The sequence below is a fragment of the Acinonyx jubatus genome, chromosome C1, assembly GCF_027475565.1.
Source record: "Acinonyx jubatus isolate Ajub_Pintada_27869175 chromosome C1, VMU_Ajub_asm_v1.0, whole genome shotgun sequence".
In the NCBI taxonomy this organism is placed as follows: Eukaryota; Metazoa; Chordata; class Mammalia; order Carnivora; family Felidae; genus Acinonyx; species Acinonyx jubatus.
In genome coordinates this window covers 157,023,348-157,049,368 of record NC_069381.1, presented here as the reverse complement: position 1 = coordinate 157,049,368, position 26,021 = coordinate 157,023,348, and the positions used below count along the sequence as shown (strand labels likewise).

The following is a 26,021-nucleotide window of genomic DNA, read 5'->3' as shown; positions in this document are numbered from 1 at the left end:
TGTCATCCTATCAGAGGCCTCTTCTGACCACCCTTTAAAACACAGCACCCCCCTTCACCAGACACTACCCTTACAGCTCCTTTATTTTTCTTCAAGCATTTATCCTCATCTGACACACTGCACATTTATTTATCTGCTGTCTCCCCCAATAAAATGTTAAGGTCCTTAAGAGCAGAGACCTCATTTTGTTTACTGCCATAACAGTTCCTGACACATGGCAGACACTCAATAATTATTTGCTGAATGAATGACATACGGCCCTTTCCACCAAAGAGCTCCAAGTACTTCTGTCCGATGATGTCATTTACACAGTCCCCAGTTCTATTTCAGAGCCTGACACAAATCAATCCAAGTTAATCCAGAGTCCTAATTTATCCTCTCATTGCCACCAGAGGCATCTTTCTAGTAAGACATGATCACACTGCTTTTCAGTCTGCTGGCCTCCCAATATTCCTTTTCTCTTCTTCCCTTTGCAGAATTTCTTCTCCGCATTGTTGGCAGTGCTGGTGGGACTGTCAATCAGGGAGCCTAGTCCAACCCAAGGAGTGGCTCATAACCAAAGCCAGGCCAATCCACCTTTCTTTGCCCATGGCTGCAAATCTTGGGAGTGACAGAAAACAAAAACAGCTTCATCTCTTCAGTAGAACACTAATGAAAACTGCCAATTAGTCCTTCCTCTCTAAATCCCTAGCAGTGCTGAATTCTGTCCTTCCCACATCTGATTCTTTAAGCTGTTTCTTTGATTATCTGAGCAACTCCACAGCAATAAATCCATGTCTACTTAGGACAACGACAGTTAGTTTCTACTGTTTGGAACCAACAAACCCCCACTGGTACAGTATTTCACAGTCCCACTACCCAAGGTATATCCAAATTCCTGACTGTGGGATTTAAGGCCCTTCACAATCAGATTCCAACTTAGGTTTCCATCATTATTGCTTTTATTTCCTAAACTACTCGATACTTTCTGAGAAGCCCACGCACAGATATCTCTGCCTCCCCCCCTCCAATGCATCTTTTGTTTCTGTGGATTTGAGCCCCCAACAAAAGCCGGGAGAGCAAGCAGTGGCCAACTTCGGCTCTTCCTAAGCCAAATCTGACTTTGCAATGATGCTTCATATTACAAAATTACCTCTTCCTTTGCTTACTTTTCGTCCCTTCTACCATCAAATCTGTAATTATCACTAAACTAGATCTCAGATTTAGAGGAAGAAAGTAAGATTAAATAATTTAGACTGATTGATCATAGCCTATCAGACATAGGTGCATTTTAAAACAAGGTGATTAATCAAAATAAGTGGTTGCAGAGAAAGCACTGAGGCCACAGTGAGCCCCTCTGCAAACTTACAGATAGCCCAAGACTGAAACTAAGAGAAATATGCTGGAACAAATGAAATTTGGTCAGTCTCTGAGGAAGGAATGAAACCCACAGGTACACATCTGCCAGATGAGGGCAGACTAAAAATGGTCTATATGCATCTGTCTAAAGCAATGGCTGATCAATGATACTAAACCATGTCCCAAAGAAAAATGTCTTCCACAGAAAAGGAGTAGTTGCCAGAGTCTAGAAAAGAAGGCTCCAAGAATGAGAACGTAGCAGTATTTAGTCTGCAGAATTAAACATTAAAGAATTAGTGATGTTCTTTGCTATTGGACTCCACCATGATTCCATGCTTACCGAGTACTCTTGTGATGCTAATCCGACCTGAGTATTCTAACTGGAGAAGAGACGCTTTTCTATTATAAACTAAAAGCCATTCTAATAAATACATCAGCTTCTCTACAAATTTAGTTTATATGAGGCAGTCCCTCTGAATTGAGTCAGTTTTGAATGCCTTGAGAAGATCATATTTCTGTGTGTTTACAAACCTGGACAACAGATAATAACTTGATCAAGAATTGTCCCAGAAAGGCCAAATTCTTAAGGTGATACCTCTAACTATTTTCTCAAATTGCAAAAAGCTAGCATCCTGGTTGCAATATCTAGTCAGCTACAGAATCTCAGGTAGTGTGGGGAATGATTATGAACAAATAGGGGCTTTCTCTGCCTGTGTCAACTAGGTCATCCCCTTACCAGCAATTACTGGAACTTTTATAAAATATGTGTGAAAGTTTCCAAACCCTAGGCTTTCCTATAATTATGGCTTATGCTCAAAAATTCCTCAATTAAACAAGGCTTTCAAGATAATGAAAAACTTGTACAATTTAAACAACAGCTGAAAGACCTACAGAGGCAAAGTTAAGTCCACATGTTTTGCTTTGGCTTTTTGAAATTAGGAAATTGACTTGATGAACAGTCCCGAGAAACTGATTTTCTAGTTTGCTTCTCTGCGTGGCTTGATCCTCTTTCTAAATTGCTCTTTATAGTTGCTGCAATTTTGTCTAACTTTTGGCTAGTTTGTCCACTTCTGAAAGCCAACAGTTTTCCACAAAATGCTAAGGAATTTCTCCAGCAGCTAGACAAAGTTTACAATTGTATTGTCCCATTGCTGGGGAAGGAACTGGGAAAATAAAACTGAAAACTGTTTTATTAAAATACAAAACAAAACAAGGCTGTTCACTCTTAGATCAGTAAGAAAAAGGACACTACCTAAATATGTTCTTTAAAAAAATGGATTACTGAGGGGCGCCTGGGTGGCTCAATCCGTTAAGCATCTGACTTCGGCTCAGGTCATGATCTCGCGGTTTGTGAGTTCGAGCCCCGCGTCGGGCTCTGTGCCGACAGCTCAGAGCCTGGAGCCTGCTTCCGATTCTGTGTCTCCCTCTCTCTTTGCCCCTCCCCCGTTCATGCTCTGTCTCTCTCTGTCTCAAAAATAAATAAAACATTAAAAAAAAAATGGATTACTGAATTCGATATTCCAGGTCAGCTCTTTCCTTTCCTCAAGAAAAGTCTTATAATAAACCAGTAACTTGTTTAAAAATAAAAGCAATCATGTTTACTGTAAGTTTATGCAATCATTACTTAGTCTAAAAGGTGATCTTACCTGCCTTCTCCACCCCATGCGGAATTTGGTGTAATAATCACTTCTCGACAGTTATCAGTGTCTGTATTATACACATAAAGTTTCAATGGTTTTGCTTCATGTGTTTCAATAAGGCTGAACAGATCTTCAGACTGCAAAAGCATCACAGGAAAGAAACATTTTTACATTACTGAACTTTAGAACAGTGGGTCAAACCTGGTTAATACCGGAATCACCTGGAAAACCTTTTTAAAAAGTACAGACTGGGCCCTGCCGCTAGACATAAAATTCATTCCTTAAAACCAACATTCCAAACAAGGTTTCAGATATTTTACCTATCTCCTATGTGCAAGGTCTTATGTCCAGTTCTCTAAGACCTAGTCAGCAAGTTTAGCAAAACTCTTCTACACCCATATTCTACATATTCTGCTTTTACTCTTCATTAGTAAGACCTGGTTACCTGGGCATCATATTTTTCCTCTCACTTTTTTTTAGCAATATATACTTCCACTAGCTAACAGACAAGGAAAAGGATCTAATGCAGCTGAGCCAACTTTGATCCCTTAAAAAGAGGAAGAGAAAATGAAATCAATAACTAAAATGAACATTTGATTTAGTCTTGAAGTAAGCGATTCCTGTATATCTCACACAAAATCTGTGCAACTACCACACGTATGTATTTTTCCTCACAGCTATACCCAGTAAGATACCTCCCAGATATTCTGTTTAACACCCTGTTGTGAAAGTTATCTTGATCAGCCAAGAACTAAATTTCAACTCTAAATGTGAAGTATGCAAATATACTTCTGAACTTAACATTAATGAGAATATACAACTTTCATTATTAACAAACACACTAATTACCTCATTCATGACTGTATCTGCTCCAATGATATAATCACTGTGAGGTCTAAGACCTGCCAGTGCTGCAGGAGAATTTGATTCTACTTCCTGGAATAACACAAAAACACACCCCCAAATTAATGTACATAAAATAATCTTTCAAATTTTACAGTTTAGTCCTTAATTATAAGGATTTAAAAACCCCTGTACTTCTGGGGCACCTGGGCAGCTCAGTCGGTTAAGTGTCTGACTTTGGGTCAGGTCACGATCTCATGGTCCATGGGTTTGAGTCCTGTGTCAGGCTCTGTGCTGACAGCTCAGAGCCTGGAGCCTGCTTTGGATTCTGTGTCTCCCTCTCTCTCTCTGTCCCTCCCCCTCTAGCACTGTCTTTCTCTCTTAAAAATAAACGTTAAAAAAAAAAAATTTAAAAACCTCTGTACTTCTATCTTGTTAGACATGTCAGAAACTATAGAATATACACATTTAAATCTCTCAAACATAAAATCACATAATATTTAATAAATATTTAAAATATTTATTATTTTAGCTGTTTGTAGCTATCTGCTTTAACAATTCTTCTAATGGATAAATCAATAGAAAAATAGTTCTTAGGCACCTACATTTGCTGCTCTTCCTTTTTTTTTTTTTTTAATTTATTTTGAGAGAGTTCATGTGTGTGAGCAGGGGAGGGGCAGAGAGAGGATCCCAAGCGGGCTCTGCACTGTCAGCGTAAAGCCCAACGTGGGGCTCAATCTCACAAACTGTGAGATCATGACCTGAGCCAAAATCAAGAGTCGGATGCTCAACAGACTGAGCCACCCAGGCACCCTAAGTTTTACAAGTTATTCCTAAGTTTAAAAAAATTATTAATCCATATTTTTAAAGCAATGAATTCCATTTTTCAGAAACTAAAAATAGCCTAATAATAATAGTAATAATACCTCTACAATCCAACCAAGCTGAAGACAGCACCTTTCTACAACATTTCTTAAATTGCAAGTAACAGCTCACACTTGATACCTACCAATACATGCCAAACGTTTTCATTTGCCCCATCAAAGCTGCAGAAACGAATGCTCACTCCCAACAAGCCCTGGCCACCCCACATGTTACTTGGTGTGACAGAGGTCTCTCGAAGCTCCAGTGTTTTACTACTGTAGATAAGCATTTTTACAGGTTTTTCAACATTTGCTTTCAGTAGATCCTTAAGAGTGTCATTGTCTTTATTCTGTGAACACATAGAAATATTATTTCTTAATGAATAAAAAATGTTAACTATTTTAGCTTAAGCATCCTATGGCCCTACTGGAGTAGTATTAATAATCAACATCCAACAGGTAAAGCTTTCATTAACATTCAAATGCTCCTTGAAGTGAAAGAATGTCAAAAATTAAGAACAACTCCTATGTTATCAACAACTTCTGACTTTTTTCTAATAGTTGACTACGGATTATGGATTTTGAAACCCAACATTATTTGAGGTGATCTAGAGCTTTAGTGATAAAAAACCAAAATACTCCGGGGTGCCTGGGTGGCTCAGTTGGTTAACCGTCCAACTTCGGCACAGATCGTGATCTCGCGGTTTGTGAGTTCGAGCCCCACATACAGCTCTGTGCTGACAGTTCAGAGCCTGGAGCCTGCTTTAGATTCTGTGGGTTCTCTCTCTCAAAAATAAATAATAAACATTAAAAAAAATTGTTTTTAGTAAGAAAAACAAAAGAAAACCCAAAAAACAAAATACTCCTTAAGAAGTCATATTACGGGGGCGCCTGGGTGGCTCAGTCAGTTGAGCGGCTGACTTTGGCTCAGGTCATGATCTCGCGGTCTGTGAGTTCGAGCCCCGCGTAGGGCTCTCAGAGCCTGAAGCCTGTTTCAGATTCTGTGTCTCCCTCTCTCTGACCCTCCCCCGTTCATGCTCTGTCTCTCTCTGTCTCAAAAACAAATAAACGTTAAAAAAAAAAATTAAAAAAAAAAAAGTCACATTACTAACAAAATTGGTATGACTTTGACTTTAAAATCTAGAACATTTGCTGAGGTTGTAGTTTAATTTTGGACAGCACTCCTAAACATATGCTTTATTTATTTATTAGGAACTGGCAGGAGAGAAAAATGGAAGCAGTATGTTAAATATTTCATTACATAAATGAAAAAAGGCCATTATGTAGGAGATGCTGATAATGAACAAAAAGTTGAAACTGCTATGAAAAAATAAACCAACCAAGTAGCCATAGTCATAAGAATTTCTGTTGCTGAAATTATCTAATTTTTTTTTCCTTAAGACTTTACTACGGGGAAACTGAAAGCAACTTATAAAAGGTGGCTTTAATTCTGTACTTTTGGAACATAATTATCTGGTTGCAATAATATTATTTATATATCAAGGAATTCAGCTCCAAGAAAACTAAGTTATTTGAGAATGGGTCTTTACTAATCCACTTGTCAGTAACATACAAAAGTCTGACATTACTGAAAAAGCAAACTTTTTAATCCTAATTATTTCTTTCCGCTTAAAAAAATTAAATATTTAACATATAAAAGTCTCCAGTAATTTTATTTTCCTAAGATAGTCACTGAAGGGTGAGGTATATATAGTATTTTGTATTTGACATTTTCATGTTTACTAACATAATTTTTACAAACTGGTATCATAACTCCATTTAATGTTTGTAACTAACGAATAAACATCCACCCCAGATAATCTGAAAAATTCCAATTTCAAAAGGTTACAAAATACTATAGTCAAAACTACAAAAAGCTGAACTTACTAATCTCGAACCATTAATGGAAACAATAAAATCAAAGAATGGCTCCAGTCCAGCTCTATGTCCTGGGGAATTTTCTTGTACCTGTAAAAACAAAAGTGCCAAAATAGAAAAATGCAAAGCTTAATTAAAAATTATGAGCTAAATTTTAATACCTATCTCTTTTCAGTAAAATTAAGATAATTTCACTGATAAGGAGAGAGGTAAAACACACTAGTTCTCTCATTTCTCTTCCTCTCTCCCAACTAATGCCCTTGTAGTTCCCTAAATTCTACCTATTCTTTAAGTTCATCCCACATATGAAGTTCTTTCTCTATGGTCCTATTTCACTCTACCTTCTACTTTTGGAGGTTGGGGGCAACCTTCTCAGGTTGTAGCACAGGACATAGCAGACAGTTACTCATTACAACTGACTGACAAATTCAAATTAATTTAGCAAGCATTTATTCCACGACTACTACTAGTAAAGCACCACTCAATTAACAAAACTAATATAGGAACATAGCTACTATGTCAAGATATTTATAATCTATTAAGGAACAGACAAGAGGAAGGAGAGACAGAGGACACACAGTCCTCTAATAACTACAGAGGTTAAGGGCTATAATGGAGGTACAGAGTTCTAAGGAGAAGATTAATTCTGACTGAAGAAGCTTCACAGGAAAAAAAAAAAAGACATCCGAATTGTGCTTTAAAATAAAGGGTTTTGGGGGAGCCTGGGTGGCTCAGTTGGTTAAGTGACTGACGCTCAGGTCATGATCTCACAGCTCATGGGTTCAAGTCCCGAGTCAGGCTGCTTCGGGTTCTGTTTCTCCTTCTCTCTCTGACCCTCCCCTGCTTGTGCTCTCTCAAAAATAAAAAAAACATTAAAAAACTTTTTTAAGAATATACCACTTATAAAAAAAATAGAGGGTTTTAAAGTTGAGATAGGTAAGGGGATAAAAAGGACATCTGAAAGTTGAAATGAGTAAATATCCAGGAGTCTGAAAAAATGGGGATCATAATATAGTATAGCTAGACAACAGAATGGTGTGGGACAGAAATATAGAATTATACATTTTGAAAATCACAAAACTTCTAATCCAGGGGATCTTAAACTGAGGTCTGTGTGGATAGCTTCAGGGAGCACTGCAGCTCCTGAAATTATATGCAACATTTTGTAGTAATCAGCAGTTTTCCGGGTATAAAGATCCACGGCTTTCATTAGATTCTCAAAGGGTTTCTCCAAATAAAATGCTAAACCCACAGATTTTGTGCAATTCTTTTATTTGCAGGTGAAGAAACCATCCTGTGACTTGCCTATGGTCCTATAGTTGGCTCGTGGCAGAGGTTAAACTCAAAAGTATATCTTATAACATTAGTCCAGTAAGGAGACTGGAAAAAAAGAGTGGAGCCGGACTTATACAGGACTTTAAATGGAAGATTAAGATTACTTAGATTCTCAACAATTCAAATGGTTAGTTAGCATACCAAACTTGAAATGGACTAAAATTATTAAATTTTCTAAATTTACAGTAATAAAAGTATTAGTAGCTGGCAATAGTAATATAGTATGACAAAACAGCAAAAAGTTAATACAATCCACTTTGTATTTCCTCTAAAATATTTTCATAATGTTTTAAGGACTTTTTATTCAGAGTGATATTATTTTATACTGTCAAAACTATCCTTTGAAAACGAGGTTTGCATGGATATTTGCAGGCGATTATCTGTAACACTCCCAACAGTTCTAACAGTCAATAGTCAATTCTGAAGTTATGCAAATAATAGATGCACTCATTCATCCACACACAAATCTGCAGTTATCTATACAGTAACAAATTTTACTGCTTTCAAAATGGAACCCAGGAAGGAACCCAGAATATGTTCCTCTAATACCAGACTTCTTGGATTAAGGAAATTTAACATTTGATTAATGATACATTCATTCCTTTTTGGACTAATGTTACCTTTTAGGTAAAACCAAATTATACTATCACTGCTTCTGAAGAAGTAAAACTAGGTCTTCTTCATTTGTCACAGTACAAAAGTTGTCCATTATAAAGATGGCTCCATGTTTTAATTTACTAAAACTGTTTAATCTTGCTTTCTGTAAATTCTCTTGCAAATTTGGGACTACATCATTTTTGTAAATTAAACAAGTTGATTAAATATCAAAGGGTTTTATTATTTACAAGTGTTAGCTCTAATGAAAATAATCAGCACAAACTCGTTTAGCTTCTTTATACTCAGTTTTCTTAAATGAAGGATATTTTATATTCTACATGTTACCAAGCAAAATGTCTAGAACTCGAAGTGGCAGACAGATTTCTCTTCAAAAGGCAACTCTGTAAGGAAAACAGTGGCAGTCTGGAGTTATTATGAGAAGAAAAGGGAGGTCAAGTCACAGCTAGCTGGGAAAGAGTCATGATCTACTAGGTGTGAAATGCCTATTAGGTGCCTAGCAATTAGGTGTGAAATGCCTCAAGTGTGAAAAGAGGATAATTAGCATAGACCCCTGGAGACCCTTCGCTGTGGCGTTTCTCACTTAATAAGGTCCTCATCTAATCCTCTGATTCTCTGAATCTGAATGTTTCCAAATGACTTTTTTTTTCTAGAAACCAACCAGTCCATTGATCAATTTCAGACTTCTCCACTGAGGCTGCCAAAAGTTTATCTTTCAGTTAAAAAGGGACAAAGATAGTACTTTTGTAATGTCATCACCAACTTAGAAAGTTGATCCCACACACTGATGCTTATCATGCCACCCTCCAAGTATAAAGTTTTACCACTATTTGAAATGGAGTTTCTAATAACATTAGAACTATTCTTTCCCATTACTCAAAAGAAATTCAATAGCCAAATTTGAATTCTAAAATAAGTACACTTAAATAACCCTTTCTCTATTTTTCTATTTGCATTTGCTACAAACATCAATCTCCTCTGTTTCTAATGTACCTTGAAATTAACTTCTTTCTTAAATTTATTTACATCATTAGTACCAGTACAATTCTGGCAACTAGGTATCTAACAGGAAGCCAACAGAGGGAGCCCTAGAAAATGCTCTCTTTGACCCTAATATACTTAAAGACAATTTCCTACATTTCATAGCATGCAAAACAACATCTACAACACAGCAAATTAAACATCCACACAGGTGAAGTTTCTCTGGCAATACTATCCACTGACAAGAATCTCTTAGGCACCCAATCTGTCAGGCATCAGATTACCACTTCAATACTTCCTGTCCCCTATAAGATCTCTCAATTATTGATTCACCTGCTTCCTTCACACCACCTTAATTAAAAAAATGAATATATAAAACCCTGGATCCATCTATCTATCTGGTTCCACAGATCATTACTATTTATTATTGGGCCAAATATTACAGCAATTTAAGATGAATAGGTTAAATTGGAAAGTTTATAGTTAAGATTTTGCAAGATTTTGAAAAAATGCACAATGTAAAGATAATGGAGTTCTAGAATCAGACTGACTTGATTTTGAGGCATGCTTTTACCTTATCAGCTGTGTGAACTTGGGAAAGATTATTTATCTTTCTGGGCCTCAGTCTTTCCATCCACAAGTAAAGGATAACATCATCTACTGTACATGAATACTGTAGAGATTGAATGAGTTTATGAAATGCCTAGCTAAGACTCTGATATATGATAGGAGTCCTACAAATCTTTTTTTAATGATGTGCCTGGCATGTCTGATGCCTAAACAAATCTTTCTTTTTAAGTTAGTTAATTAATTTAAAATTAGTTTATACATATATATGCATGTGCGTATGTATTATGTAATCTCTACACCCAACCTGGAGCCTTAACTCAACCCCAAGATCAAGAGTCACATGCTCTTCCAACTGAGCCAGCCAGGCAGCCCCGGGGGGGAGAGGGGGGGGTTTCTACAAATCTTAAAGTCACCTTCCTAACTCTGCAATCACCACCTGAGGGCAAATCTTTACAACTAACGTATTCCTGGACACTACATGATTGTTCTAATTATGCATTAATCGTCTTTCTCCTCCTTAAAAAAGGAAAGGGAAAGAATTTGCAATAAATTTGTAATAAAACAAAAAAGTAGAATAAAAAATAAAACCACAGAGGGGAGTCAAAGGTAAAATGATAGAGCCTTCAGAGGAATACAAAGGAGAATGTCTTTGAGATTTTCAAATATGAAAGACTTCTTAAACTGGATACAAAAAAACACTAATCATAAACTAAAAAAATTAATGAATTATACTAAAACTACAAACTTCTGCTCATCAAAAGACACACTTAAGACAATGGAAAGATTTATTATACATCCAACAAAGGAGCTATATTCAGAACAAATTTAGAATTACTGCAAATCATTAGGAAAGAGACAGTAAAACCACAATGAGATACAACTTCACATCCATAAGACTGGCTAAAATAAAAAAGATACTAACAAAGGTTTGAAACAAACCCTCATATATTAGTGGTGGGAATATAAAATGGTGCAGTTGCTGTGGGAACAGTTTGGCAGATCCTCAAATGTTAAACAAAGAGTTACCATGTGACCCAGCAATTCCACTCCTAGATATATAAAGAGAAATGAAAGCATGTCCACATAAAAACTTGTACACAAAATTCATAGCTGCATTATTCATAGCAGCCAGAAAGTGGAAACAACCCAATGGCCCATAACTGATGAATGAATAAACAAATGTGTTACACCCATAGAATGAAGTATCATCTGGCAATAAAAAGGAAGTATTCATGCTACAACATGAATGACCCTTGAAAACACTATGCTAAATCACAAAGACCACATATTGCATGATTCCACTTATATGAAATGTCCAAAATAGGCAAATCCACAGAAACAGAAAGTAGATTAGTGGTTGCCAGGGGCTGGGGGTAGGAGAAATGGGAACTAGCTGCAATTGGGTATGGAGTTTCTTTCCGGGGGTAATAAAAAGGTTCCGGAATTAGATACTAGTGACGGTTGCACAACTCTGAATATACTAAAAAACCTGTGAACTGTATACTTTAAAAGGCCGAATTTAATGGCAGGTAAATTATATCTCAATGAAGCTGCTAAAAAAAATAATAACTTAATGGAGAAATGGGGAAAAGATTTTAGCAGACACTAAACAAAAAAGGGTACTGATGTGGTCAATAAGTATGAAAATATGCTCAACTTCAATAGCTGCAAATTAAAACCACAATGTGATACCACCTGCCAGACTGGCGAAAATGAAAAAGATGGAAAATACTAAATGTTTGTGAGGATACAAAACAGCTGGCAACTTCAATTCCTGCTGGTGGGAATGTAAATGAGCAAACTATTTGGCAATATCTGTTAATATTGAAATATTTGACCAAATATTACACTGTTTAAGCATACCCAATAGAAATGGGTATACAGATGTTCTTCAAAAGACACACACAGTTGAATGTTCACAGCAGCACTATTTGTACTAGCCCCAGACTAAAAACTACATTAATTCCCACGAACAGCAGAACAGATAAATCAATCTTGATATAATCTCTCGATGGTATAAGGTAAATAAAACAAAAACCTACAACAATACACAAGATGGATATGTTTTACAAGTGGTATGTGAGCAAAAGAGGCCAGACACAAATGAGTACATAAGATTCCATTTATATAAAGCTAAGAACAGGTCAAATTAATCTATGCTGTTAGAAATCAGGACAGCATTCACTCTGAGGGGGTTGGTGGGTAAGTCAGAGTGTGCCTGGAGAGGGAGATGGGATGCTGGGTGCACGAGTATGTTGTCTGTGAAAATTCATCAAGCTTTACACTTATGTGCACTTTAAAAAGCTTTAACATATACTCCCCTCTATCCAAAAAGCAGAAATACAATTATTACAACCTAAGAACATACCAAATATTTCACCTACAAAGAACATACTTTGAAAGCCAGCAATTAAATCTCAACGGTCAGTTGAGTACAAAGCAGTCAGTACAAAGGCCACAAAATAACTTACTCTAATGCTCCCCTTTCAGAACATTTCAGGACCACTCTTAGATTCTATTTATATTTACATGGTTTGGCTACCTGATTCCAAGCCACGAACAGAGTGCTAACCAAACAAAAGAACTGAAAGAGATGCCACTGCCACTTGCTTACAGCAAAAAATGATAGCTGGCAGAAAATGAGAATAAAAATTAAAAAAATCAAAAACCAAAAGGAAAAAAAAAAGTTGAGTGTTAACTTATGCCACTTACCAAATTCTACCGAGTACAAACTGTGCACTAACAAAAAAGGTGTAGTTGTGATTGTGTCTTGTGGTAGGGAATACAAAAATTTAAAAAGGTCTCCACTATTAAGCTACTTTTAGAACTTTTCACAATTATAAAAATCTTCTGTATCGTGTGCTGTCCAATACAGTAGCCACTACCCACATGTGAAATGTGGCTTGTGTGACTCTGGAAGTGGATTTTAAACTTCATTTAATTTAAATAATTTACATCCAAGTTTAAACAGCCATATGTGGCTACAGACTACTGTACTGCACAGCCCAAGTCTAGGTGATAAGTACATGTATTCCAATACAGCACATGGACATCATCACAACAATTAAGATAAAAAAAATTTTTTTAATATATGTAGCACCTATCAGTAATGGTGGAAGCATGCAATGCATTTAAAACATAGATTTGTTTATAATATATTCTTGATACTGAAAGCAGTAAATACTCCATTTTAAGGAAAAAATTGACTTTATACAAATCCATTCCCTGGGAGTTCTAACAAGCATGCTGAAGTCTTCTCAGGCCTCATGGTTTACTTTGAACAATTAAGGAATACAACATAGCAGCTGAAAATACTGAAGAGTGATTATGCTTACAAGGGAATGACAAAAATAAATGTGAGCCAAACACCCACATGTAGAATAAATTATGAACACACTTACTGGCACTTATAAGAGTTCAACTTTACATGTGGAGGTTATCTTACCAAAATAAATTCCACAACATGAAAGAAATACTTCTTTCATAAGCACTCTAGAAAAAAGAGCTACAATATGCAAGATAAAATCTGCTAGAGATTTTTACTCAAGAAACAAAAAATGAGCTTATAAGAGAAACTGCACAGTGAAGGGGTATCCATCCCCAGTACATAAAAAGAAATTAGCACCAATGATTAGAAGCTGGATTTGGAATCACCAACTATATATAAATTCTTCTTAAAGTGGTGTCATCCAATTACTACAGGGAGTTTGTTCTGAAATCAATTTAGTGGATCATTACAGAAGAGGAAAATGTCAAAATAAGAAAGTATCAGAATAGATAAAATACAAAAAATTCATGACTTCATAAGGGCCATTATTTTTCATGAAATGTAGTAGTACACATGAGTTGCAGTGGAAAATAAATTTCTTACTTTGATCTGTAATAAAAATAAAATTGGGAAGAGTCCTACGAGATGTCATTAACTCTTTCTGTCCAATCAACCTCCAGATAATACATGCAATTAAACTTTTGGCTTTTCGCTCACCTTCTGATCCTGGACCAGGAGGCAGTTTTACCAGATTTAACATGGATTCTCCCTTGTGTACAGACCTAGTTGTTCTAAGCCGGTTGCTTTCCAGTGAAGCATCCATCTCTTCTCCGGGGGTTAAAAGCGTCATAGTACTTTATACTAGGTTTGGGTCATTTCGCATGAACCACTCTCTCTTAAATCCTGGCTTGAGGAGAGAGGGGCAGCAGAACAGAAGGGGAGAAGAGTTTGGGTGGAGTTGGGGGTAGGCATTCTCTTAACTCCATCATTTATATACTACTCCCAGCTAAGGAGTGGAGAACTGCCATCTTAATGTAACAAAGAAAGGAAACTGCAAGGCTACTTTCAGAATACAGGAGATCATCAAACCAAGCATTTCGTAAGGTGATATACAAAGACATACCTATCACATGTCTGGCTAGTATGTGAATTATTTCTCATTTTCTAACCAAGGAGAGGTTTCCATAAAATGGGCTCAGTGATATGTGTCTCCTTTTTATTACCGCACCACCAATTCCTTCACACATCAAAGGTAGTTCTGTCCATACCGTCATCTCCTCTCTCAATTTAATGTTTTGTACTATTTAAAAAACCACCAGGGATATTAAATAAAAGTAAAAATTAAGTCCAATCCAAGTAATCAATAATGATTCATTTCAACTATACACATAAGGCCTCATGTTATATATTTACACGCTTGCGTGATCAAAATGATGTGAGAAGACTTGGGGGGCGTGATATAATAAAAATAAACCCGAAATCCTTCAGTTATAAAAATTAATAAATAAAAATAGAAAGACACTTTGGGGGGGGGGGCTCTTCCATGTCTGAAAAGGGCCAGTGTTCCTGTTTGGGACTTGATACAAATATGTGGAAATTATTCTGCAGTAGACTGGAAGAGTTCAAGCTTTACTTGCTGAAACATTTTTTTTTTAATGTTTATTTTTGAGATAAAGAGAGAGCACGAGCAGGAGAGGGGTAAGGAGAGAGAGACACACAGAATCCGAAGCAGGCTCCAGGGTCTGAGCTGTCAGCACAGAGCCTGACGTGGGGTTCGAACAGGGAGATCATGACCTGAGCCAAAGTCAGATGCTCAACCGAGTAGTCACCAAGGCGCCCCAGTTTGCTAAAACATTCTTATATGTTCTACCAAAATAACTCAAAGAGCATGTTTTTCTGACCCTATGATGTAATTTATAACATATGAAGCAATTTAAAAATTTTAATGATAACCAAGGAAATTAAAACCCATCAATACACTGTACTTTCTTAGAGAAAGTCTGTATATCAGAAAAATGATGTTGAAAGAAACTGAAGCCTGCTCCAAAAGAAGCAAAAAGTCTGACAACTTGTCACCTAATTTTATAATCTTCAAATACCAATTTAGGCGTTTCTTTCTTAGGGAAAGAAAACTTGCTGCGTGACCTTAGGCAATAATCTTTCTGTGCTCCTTTTCTTTAGCTGTAAAGCGAGGAGGCTGATGAGATAGTTTCTAAGACTGAACGACAACTCACCATGAAGTAAGTCTAACTGCCACTATCTATAGATTCTACAGTGTAGATCCAACCCAACAACATTATTTTAATTGCATAGACTTTTTTAGTCATTTTAATTAATGTGTTTAGTATCACTGTGATAAAGCAATGAAAAGGATACTGGTACCTTCCTTTTAAAAAAGACAAAATTTCCTTACAACTGAGGATTCCTTAAAAATTCACAGGCACATTAATAAAATTCATGGGTCACATCTGATCCCAAATTTATGTTTTAAACAGTAGTAATGTATAGGGTTAGTTACAAGGGCAAAAGTAGCTGCTGAATGAGCATGTAAATGGAAATGCTACTTAAAATGCTTAGAGGTCTATTTTAACTAGTATTGCCACTACAATAGTGGTTCTCAATGGGTGATACAATAGTGCAGATGCTAACAATAAAGACACCAGCTAACATTTACTGAGTCTTTACCATTCTCCAGACCCTATGCTAAATGCTTTACATGGAATATCTCATTTAATCCTTGGGATAACCAATGAGGTAGACAGCACTGTTTTAATGAAGACATTTTTTTTAATATGAAATTTATTGTCAAATTGGTTTCCATACAACAAACACCCAGTGCTCATCCCAACAGGTGCCCTCCTTAATGCCCATCACCCACCCTCCCCCCACCCCCGCCATCAACCCTCAGTTTGTTCTCAGTTTTTAAGAGTCTTTAATGAAATTTAAGAGCAAGGCCATCTGCAAGGTGGCAGTGGACCAGGAAAAAAAATTAATGTGCTCAATTTTTTTCAAAATACTTTCATATACAGTATCTACTATGGTTTTTAGTCAAAAACAGGCGGAGGAGGCACTAGTATTATCCTCACTTTTCAGATACAAAGAATGGGGCTCAAAGAAGTTCAAAGGTTTGCCCAAGGAAACACAATGAAGTGATGGAGGGGACACGACGGTTCAGTGATTCCCAAGAGGGGTCTCTGGTGCTCTACTATCAAGTCTCTCAATGCATTCACGTCTACAAGATGACAAGGTTCCTCACTGCTGACAATGTGCTGGAATGGTCTCTCACTGGTGCTTACAACAAAAAACAATCCTCAGCATCACTCCCTTCATGCTGCAGTAAATTCATTTGCAGTGCCAAGAGGGACATGGACAGTCTCTCAGGTTAACTACTTTGGTTCTGCATGTTGTTTGGAGGGAAAAAAAAGTCCTCTTATTTAGTTAATCACACCTCTGAAGGCAATCTACAGTTATATTCTAAAGCATGTACCAAACCTTTACATATATTTTCTAGTTTAGATTAACTAGTATTAGTGAATCAATTGAAATAATGTAATCCTCTCAGCACAGTATTAAAGCCAGCAAAATGAATGTACTGATATTAATGGTTATTCCAAGTTCAATTCTTATGACAATTTCAGTGGAATTATTTAAAAAGAAGCTGTGTCTGACCCAGAAAACACTACACCCCGTGCTGTGCATTCTACTACTTAACTGACCAGAACAGAAACTGCAGTTACCCGTCAACAGTAAACCTCCCCAAATAAGGATCCTAAGGATCCTTAAAAACACATTAAAACATACTTCATCACAAAATATGCAAGTGTAGATAAACAGAGTAACACTAATTTGTTCAAGGTCTTTTCAGAAAAAGTTTATGTCCAATGATACAATTTCTAAGCATGTCCTAAGGTTCACACACATTGTATTCGACGGCATTTATGAACTAAAAATCTGACTCCTACATTTGAAAGGAATTTCAAAGACTATTAAATCTTTTAAGATTATATCTTTAAGTAATCTCTACACCCAATGTTGGGATCAACATCCCAACTCCTGGCATCAAGCGTTGCATGCTCTACTGACTGGGGCAGGCAGGTGCCCTTATTCGTGGTTTTTTTAGTACAAGAGATCAACTTCGGGAGATCATTATCTTTAGGTGGTGTTTATAGAGCTTTTTCAGTCATAACTTTGTATTTGAAAAACATCAAATAACCCAACTGTTTTCTTTTTATAACATCATTTTCAGAGTGAGTGAGGAAAGAGGATAGTAGTGAGATCTTTATGTTTTTCAAGTGGGGACATGAGTTTAAAATGTTTGAGGGGCACCTGGGTGGCTCAATTGGTTGAGTGTCTGACTTTGGCTCAGGTCATGATCTCGCCTGAGTTTGGATTCTGTCTCCCTCTCCCTCTGCCTCTTCCCACGTGTGCTCTGTCTCTGTCTCTCTCTCACAAAAGTAAATAAACATTAAAAAAAATTTTGGGGGGGGGTGCACCTGGGTGGCTCAGTTGGTTGGGCGACTGACTTTGGCTCAGGTCATGATCTCACAGTTTGTGGGTTCGAGCCCCATGTTTACAGTGTGGAGCCTGCTTGGGATTCTCTCTCTCTCTCTCTCTCTCTCTCTCTCTCTCTCTCTCTCTCTCCCCCCCCCCCCACTTGTGCGCATGTTCTCTCTCTCTCAAAATAAACTTAAAAAAAATTAAAATAAATAAAAATATCTTTTAATAATTTTTTTTGAATATACAAGTATTTCATGACCACTCTGGAAATTTTAGAAAATATACTGAAGGGGGCATCTGGGTACCTCAATTGGATAGAGTCTGACTCTTAGTTCTGGCTTAGGTCAGGATCTCACAGTTTCATGGGTTTAAGCCCCACATTGGGCTCTGTGCTCTCAGGGTGGAGTATGCTTGGGATTCTCACTCTCTCCTTTTCTCTCTGTCCCTCTCCCACTTATGCTCTCTCAAAATAAACTTAAAATAATAATAAGAAGAATATACTGAGGTTTAAAGGAACGTAAAAATGTCACCATTCGCCAATAATCCTTTTAATAGCGTGGCTAATTACCTTTCTGTTTTATTTTCCTTGACACTTAAATGTACGTGCACCTACACAGAGAGACATGCCTATGGCCACACAGTGTTTTGAAACACAATTTTCATGAATGTATAGCATTCCAATCTGTGGTTAGGCCCTGATTTATTTAGCACTGTGTTTTTGATTGTAAGCCAATATCTTACCATAACTTCAGACTATACCGTACTTGAATATGTCATATCATTCAAAATCTTTGTGAACCATGGCTAAGGGGCAAGGTTAGGCACAGAAAAAAAGAGACTAGAAAAAATACTTCGGCATTATTTACCTTTAGATGACAGAATTACAGGTAGTTTAGGTTCTTGTTAATACTTTTTTAACTTATCTAAAAAGTCTGTAATGAATGTATGTTGATAATCAGAAAACAATGTAGTAATCTACTAAAATGAAGATCATTTGTATAAATTAATATTAAGATTCAATAATTTGGGAAATGTACATTTTAAGTGAAAACAAGACAGGATTTGAGGTTGTGAACATGTACTTACAACAGCAAAGACTTTTTAGAAAAAGTAAATGTCCACCACCACCAGGTGCTGCTTAGCTAAACTCTGACACAACAAACTGCTGTGGAGCTAAGTGAAACCAAGAGGCAGATCTCTATGTGCTCCTATGAAGACTGCCAAGATGGATTAGCAAATAAAAGACCAAGGGGAGTAATAGTAGGTATCATGTGATTCCAACAGTTACAGAAGGAAACAAAGAGTGAAGGAGAGCAGAATTCTTTTACCTGCATAAAACATTTTTGAAAAGATACGTAAGAAACAACTGTGGTTACTTCTAGGGTAAGAATGGGGAGTTGGCTATACAATATGATCACAATGCGAAAATGTACATTAATACAAAATGCATAATACATAAAAAGGAAAGTACACTGCTCACAGCAGAAAACCTAAAACTATTTCAATGTTGTCCCCTAAAAATTCTTAAAAGCAGAATCTACCAATGGATATGGAATATAGAAAAAAATGTAAAGTACCTGAACTGTAGGAATGCTGAAATAACAATAAGATAGCAGTGGAAATGACTGTCAGTATAATTGTTATTTTACTTTAAAATTTAATGTTTATTTTGAGAGAGAGAGAAAAAGAGAGAGGGAGAGAGCACAAGAGGGGGAGGGGCAGAGAGAGAGGGAGACACAGAAGCAGAAGCAGGCTCCAGGCTCTGCGCTGTCAGCACAGAGCCAGACGTAGGGCTCGAACTCACAAGCTGTGAGATCATGACCTGAGCTGAAGTTGGACACTCAACCGACTAAGCCACCCAGGCACCCCTATAATTGTTATTTTAAAACCCAGTCAAACAAGTTTTTATTACTAACTAGGAAATGGCCAGGGAATCGATTACTAAAGGAAACAAACTTTTTTTTTTTTAATTTTTAAAGTTTATTTATTTTGAGAGAGAGAGAGACAGAGAGAATGAATCTCAAGCAGGCTCTGCACTGTCAGTATAGAACCTGATGCAGGGCTCGAACTCACAAATGGTGAGATCATAACTTGGGGCGAAACCAAGAGTCAGACGCTTAACTGACTGAGCCATCCAGGAGCCCCAGGAAACAAACTTCTCAGAAATCATTCTAGAACTTGTTAATAGGAGTGATTTTACTCCAAGGTTATCTTACTGTATTTATTCTAGTTTACAAGCTCAGTAATCCAGCACTGCAATATATTACTGTATATTAGGCAATAATAAATGAAAGGAATATATTTTTTTAATATGTCCAGATTTAACATGGTACTTTCCCCTCTAAAAACAAAGATAACTGGAAATCACTGACAGAATTAGGGACAGAGGAGGTTAGGACTCAAACACATTTTAAAAATGCTCCTAAACTAAATGGTCATTACTATTTTAAAGCTCTCTCTAGCAAAGCTTGAATAAGATTTCATTTTTTGCAACATTTATGCTCCAGATGCAGGAAAACTAAGGTTGTCTCTAGTGATTCGGAAAATCAGATTTATAGATTAATAACACATCTGCACTACTGAATATGTATGAGTGATTTACTGAGGTGCACTTATGTAAAGAATATATACTTCAACTTACTTTACGTGGAACACAGTCATGAACAGAAGTCGTTCAACTGCAATCCTTTTGATGTATACAGCTTTCTAACAGACTTTTAAAACTCAATAATGCTGTTTTACTGAGTGCACGTATTATTAAAATATCATGAGTCTCCAAGGATTCATGGCTACCATCAGCCACTGTGAGAATCAGCTGGTAATACTGGATATCGGCCTCCAGGGTAGAAAACCAAAATCAAACCAGATAACAGAAAAGTACTGTTGCTAATTTTCACTTTACATTTAGATCCAACAATTCTCCTTCAATTTCTCCCATCAGTGTGGCACATGGGGCTGGCTCAGCTGAAGGGAATACGGAGGTAATATGGTTTGTTTAAAGATTCCCTTTATTTTCCGGGCAAATCATCCTTTCCTACCAAAAGTGTGGCTTCAAGAGAGATTTTCAGTACAGTGGAGAGGCAACAAGACATGATAATCCTGAAGATCAGAAAGGGGATCGATCACAGTACTATCACACACTTAACTGGGTAATTCAGTTTACGAATGCTGTCTCACCTAAAACATGGGATCTAAGACAGAATGACCGTAAGCACCAGGAAGTATTTTCTCACTTGCAGTGAAAATGCTGTTGCCTGAGAGCAGCTAATATCTAGTGACACTCTATTATGTCCTGAAATGGTACTACGGATTAGGGCCACTTAGTTGACAATCCATCATGTTGCCACTCACGCAGGTGTCACAGCACATAACCATCAATGCTACTTTTAAAGACTTCCAGTTCCCTAAGAACCACATGCTTTGCAACAACTTAGGCTGCTCATAAGCAGGGGCTTACCTAATGCTTTTGGAGATACTATGTTTCTCCATCCCAGCGACTGACGCTGCTTTCCTGTATTTACCTACGTTTGTTTGTTTTTTCAAACGTTCCTCTCCATTACCTGTTTTACCACCCTGAGCAGTCTTAGAACAGAACGGAAGTTCCCCCCGCCAGGAAATGTGGAAAAGGAGGGTTGGAAAGGTCAGGAGCGACACAGGAAAAGAGTCCTGCAAAAGCAAGTGAATTTAAGTCCGTCAAACCTACTATTAGGCCATTTCGTTTTCTGTTTGCCTAATTGACCTTTCCGGACACCCAGATAGCGCCGAGGTGAATTATCACCTGCCGTCGCATCCCCTGCCTCTAGCCTGCATGGTTCCAGGCTTCAATTTCTCAGAAAACCCCAATGCTACCTTGACCATCACCTCTTTTGCAGACTTTGCCCCCAAGCCTTTCCTAACTTTGTAAGGTAAGAATTAAGAGGAAGAGAACGGAGAAGGCTGTGAGAAGAAAAAGGAGTCAAGGTTGTACCCCCACCCCCTCCGTGTCTGGGCCGCCCCCTGACCAAGTTGCCGGCTGCCGCCTCAGGCTCCACTCCGTCCTCCCAGAGCGGCGGACCCCTGGCCCGGAGCGCTCCCGGTAAGCAAGTTGCGCGCAGCCTTCCGACCCGGCCTCGGCTAAGGCAGCGCCCGCGGTCGCCGCTCCTTTGCGGGACCAGGCCTGGCTGTCCCGGGAAGGGGCCCGTCGGGGCCTCTGCCTCCCCGCGGCTGGGCCCCGCCTGCAGCCAGCCGCTCCCGAGCCGCCGTCGGAGCTCTTACCCGCAGGACGTGGTAGCCTTCCGTGCCCCCGCCAGGGATCTCGACGCTCTGCGAGGACCCCATGGCGGCGGGCGATCAATGTGAGCGGGCCGGGATCCGCGCTGCTCCCCGCCCCCTGCGCACCGCCCGCTCCGCTCCTCCGCGTAGCACTTGGGACGTGGCACTAGCTGCCGCCGGAGAGCCGGGCCGCACTGCCCGCCGGGAGAGCGTCGCCGCGGCACCCACTGCCGCTGCGACGCCGCAGACAGCGCCACCTGCCGCAAATCACCGGAAGAGGGCTGAGCACACGCAGGCGGGGAGGGGCTTATTCAGGCTCGCGAGAGAATAGAAAAACAGTTCCTCCGGCCTTGGCATCTTGCTACGGATCCCTAGGTTAGACAAGCTTAAACAGACGCGTTCCCGCTCGCCTGAATGAACGATTGCATTGTCGTAGCTCCCCCTGGTGGCCAGAAGCAGGGAAAGGCTGCTACCAAAAAGAATAGGGCGGGTCCAAACACAGAGAGCTATTGGGGTGGGGGGGGTTGGGGGGGGTTGGGGGGGGGCTCTTGTCCCAATTTATACAGAGGGCGATAGTGCTTCTCCGTGGGCTGGATACTGCATCCGCTCAGCTAAACTCAGTTTTATAAAGGAAAACGTTCTGATTCTGTTTTTGCCTTCCTAATTATGAGAACAAGATCAGAGGATCGGTCACAATCTGAGCGATGTCGGAGTGGAAAGCGCAATTGGATGCCCTTGGTATTCCACCTCCTGCTGCTGGGTTTCCCACTTCCTAGGAAACCCTTGGTTACTTTAAGTAGCCAAGTTGTATTCACACTTTTCCTACTCCGTTGCTCCTTTTGCCCCTTCCCTATAAAATCTCCAATTATGGCCATTCGCCAGTGGTCAATTTGATCACTAATGGTGGGTCAACCAGATGTCAGAAAACGTGTATTCTGGTGTGAAGCAATGTAAAGTACACATTACCACCCATGAAATATTCTAGCCCAAAATATTTGGGGCTTCTATCACATCTTTAGTTAGATCTCCCAGGGTAGAGGATAGAGGGAAATGTATGTAAAATGACATCACCAGGAAATAACCAGGCAAATAAAGGAGGTGAACTATTCTTCAGCACAGCTCACCAGTTTTTTCAAGTCAGAATTATAGGAAAGGGACTATACTGGATTAAAACAGATAGGAAGGACATAATCAGGAGATGCAATGTAAGGTCTTGAGTTGAAGACTGATTTGGAGAAATTAGCTGTAAAGGGCATTTTTGGCTCAAATGGTCAAATTTGAATATGAATATTCAAAGCATTTACTAACATGGAAAAGTGGAAATTATTGACTGAAAAAAAAAACCAGGTTACAAGCCACAGTATGTCTGTAAACAACATGAAAATATTTTTGTAAGCAAAATACATATTAATACATATGTACGTATATGAAGGTGTGGGAGGATATGGACCAAGGGTTACAGTGATGATTTCTGGGTGTAACAGAGATTATTTTTTGTTTTTGCTGGTTCTGTATTTTCTAATTCTCACGGACTGCTTCTGTAATAATAAAATAGTATTTAAAATTTTGAAATAAAACATCATTTATCTTTCTTTGCTGTCAATAAACTAACGCCAGGTTTTTAGGAACCCTAGTAAACACTTAAATACACAAATGAAACGTTCAGTTATTAGGTTCCTCAAGAGCATGGACTTCAGTGTAATCAGCTCTATGTTCCTAACACTTAGCAGAGTGTCTGGCGGCGAATTCATTAATAAATTTAATGTAAATGACTACATGTAAGAACTAGATTTGCTGATGTTCTCATTCTGCTTGACAATTATAATCCTCTTCATGGTGGTGTCATAAGCTATTGCTATGTTCAGTGGTCAAATTTTTGTTTCCCAGACGTTTGACACTATGGTTTGCAAAACCCAGGATGTGGACCTTAGGTAGTCCATGAGCAACTCTGACCCTTCCTTAGAGCTATATTTTATTTCAGTCATATAAGGAATAGCTATTCCCCATATAGGCCATTTATTTTCCTACCTTATTTATTCACACTGATCCACACAACTGGGGTACTCCTTCTTAAATTTATATTTAGAAAAATTCTGGGACACCTGGGTGGCTCAGTTGGTTAAGCGATCAACTCTTGATTTCGTCTCAGGTCATGATCTCACGGTTCATGAGTTCTCACGAGTTCGAGTCCCATGTTGGGTTCTGTGCTGACAGCGTGGAGCCTGCCTGGGATTCTCTCTCTCTCACTCTCTCTCTCTCTGCCCTTCCCTTGCTTGCACACGTACTCTCTCTCTTCCTCAAAATAAATAAATAAACTTAAAAAGGAAAGAAAAATTCTAACTATCCTGTTAGGTCCCTCTCAAATGTTACTTATATATCCCTAAATTTAGAAAAATGCATCTCACTCTTAGTTCCTAGAATAATTTCTGGCAACATCATTATAGTCATAGGCCTGTCTTCCACCATTTATGGTCCATTCATTCAGGGTAAGGGTTGGGTTTTTTCATTTACAGATCCCCAGTTCCTGGTTGAGTCTTGGGTAGTAAAGTTTGTTGTTTTGAACTGAATGAAATAGTCTCAAAGTCTTGTCTTTTCCAGGATCAGTTAATAAGTTACCACTACCATTCCCATTTGTGCCTCATCAAAAATCTGTGTTATTTTTTAGTAGCAATTTGTACAGGGTGAGATACAAGGCTCACCTGATTTGGGACTAAAAATATGTGATAACCACTGCTCCCGTTTTCCTGGTGCTAGTTTTTTTCCTCTTTCAGTTAGTGAATATGCGCAGAAGGCAAAGGATAAAATTCTAAGTAGGTTGCCAAAGCTAACAAAATGAATATAAAATGATGGAGGGGAATGCATGGGAGATTATTGTCCGAGATAATCTCAATTGAAATAGGAATCTGCTGCAGGCAAGCTGCTATTTTGAAACATCACAGGCAGCAGCAAAGCAAAAGCCCATAAATAAATAGTTCATGATGGAAGGATGTTGGTTTCATGCTGACTAGTGCAGCCTCATATTTTTGCCTTTAGACTGCTCCGGGAAAGTTTGCTTCTTGCTGCATTTGGATAACCACCAGTCTCTATAGTCAGACAACAGGGCCTTTCTTACCTGTGGCCCCTTCCTGACCTAGTTTTGCTGAGGGAGCAAACCTCAGGAGGGGTCATGTTTCGGGCCGTGGAACCCCAGCCACAGCTGATTGGAGTAGAGGGGAACCCCCGACTTACCAGAAGCCAACACCAACGCTAATAACTTATGAAGTGGCCTGTTGATAAAAGCTCTGTTCCCCCATTCCACAAACAGCAGATTAGCTGGTGGTGATTAGCTAGGCCAATCATATTTTCTCTCTGGGGACTTGGAACTGGGAAATACAAGAGTCTCAGTCAGAGTAGTTTTATCTGTGTATTAGAATGTAAACGCCATGAGGTCTTTGCCTGTGTGTCCACTACTGTATACTTAATACTAAGAACGGGCTGGCACAGAACAGTTGCTCAATAAATGGTTACTGAATGAATGGATGGATGAACGAATGAATGACTAAAGGATCACACTAATAGAGAAGTGCTACCGCAGTGGTTCTCAGGCTTGGATATGTATCAGGATCATTAGGAAACTCTGAAAATACAGAAGTCCAGTGCTAGTTTACTTCAAGGAACCTGGGTCCCTGTGGTCTTTATTACTTTCCAGCTGATTCTGACACACACAAACTCTGAGAACCACCACACTGGAATAATGCTCAATAAATGCTGTTTTGTGGGCAGAGAGCCAATGAGAATCTCTACAGCTGAGAGCAATCCTCCCGACAACCACAGCCATGAGGCCCAATTTATACTGATGTTCTTGTGTTTCTTTGATATCCCCATCACCTTTATTGCCAAACCTTTTATTTAGTTTTTTTTTTTAATGTTTATTTATTTTTGAGACAGAGAGAGACAGCACGA

General features: G+C 38.5%; 1 protein-coding gene across 1 annotated transcript in view; it reads right to left on the bottom strand.

Moving 5' to 3' along the window:
• Positions 1 to 22,281, bottom strand: part of GORASP2 (golgi reassembly stacking protein 2) — a 32,584-nt gene extending 10,303 nt beyond the window's left edge. Inside the window, exons 1-5 of the mRNA XM_027055512.2 lie at positions 22,083 to 22,281; positions 6,572 to 6,652; positions 4,831 to 5,034; positions 3,828 to 3,914; positions 2,985 to 3,115 (exon numbers count right to left, since the gene is read on the bottom strand). Of these exons, the coding sequence (XP_026911313.1) occupies positions 2,985 to 3,115; positions 3,828 to 3,914; positions 4,831 to 5,034; positions 6,572 to 6,652; positions 22,083 to 22,145 (566 nt within the window). The 5' untranslated portion in view covers positions 22,146 to 22,281. The remainder of the gene's footprint in view (positions 1 to 2,984; positions 3,116 to 3,827; positions 3,915 to 4,830; positions 5,035 to 6,571; positions 6,653 to 22,082) is intronic.
• Between the last annotated feature and the right edge of the window lie 3,740 nt (positions 22,282 to 26,021).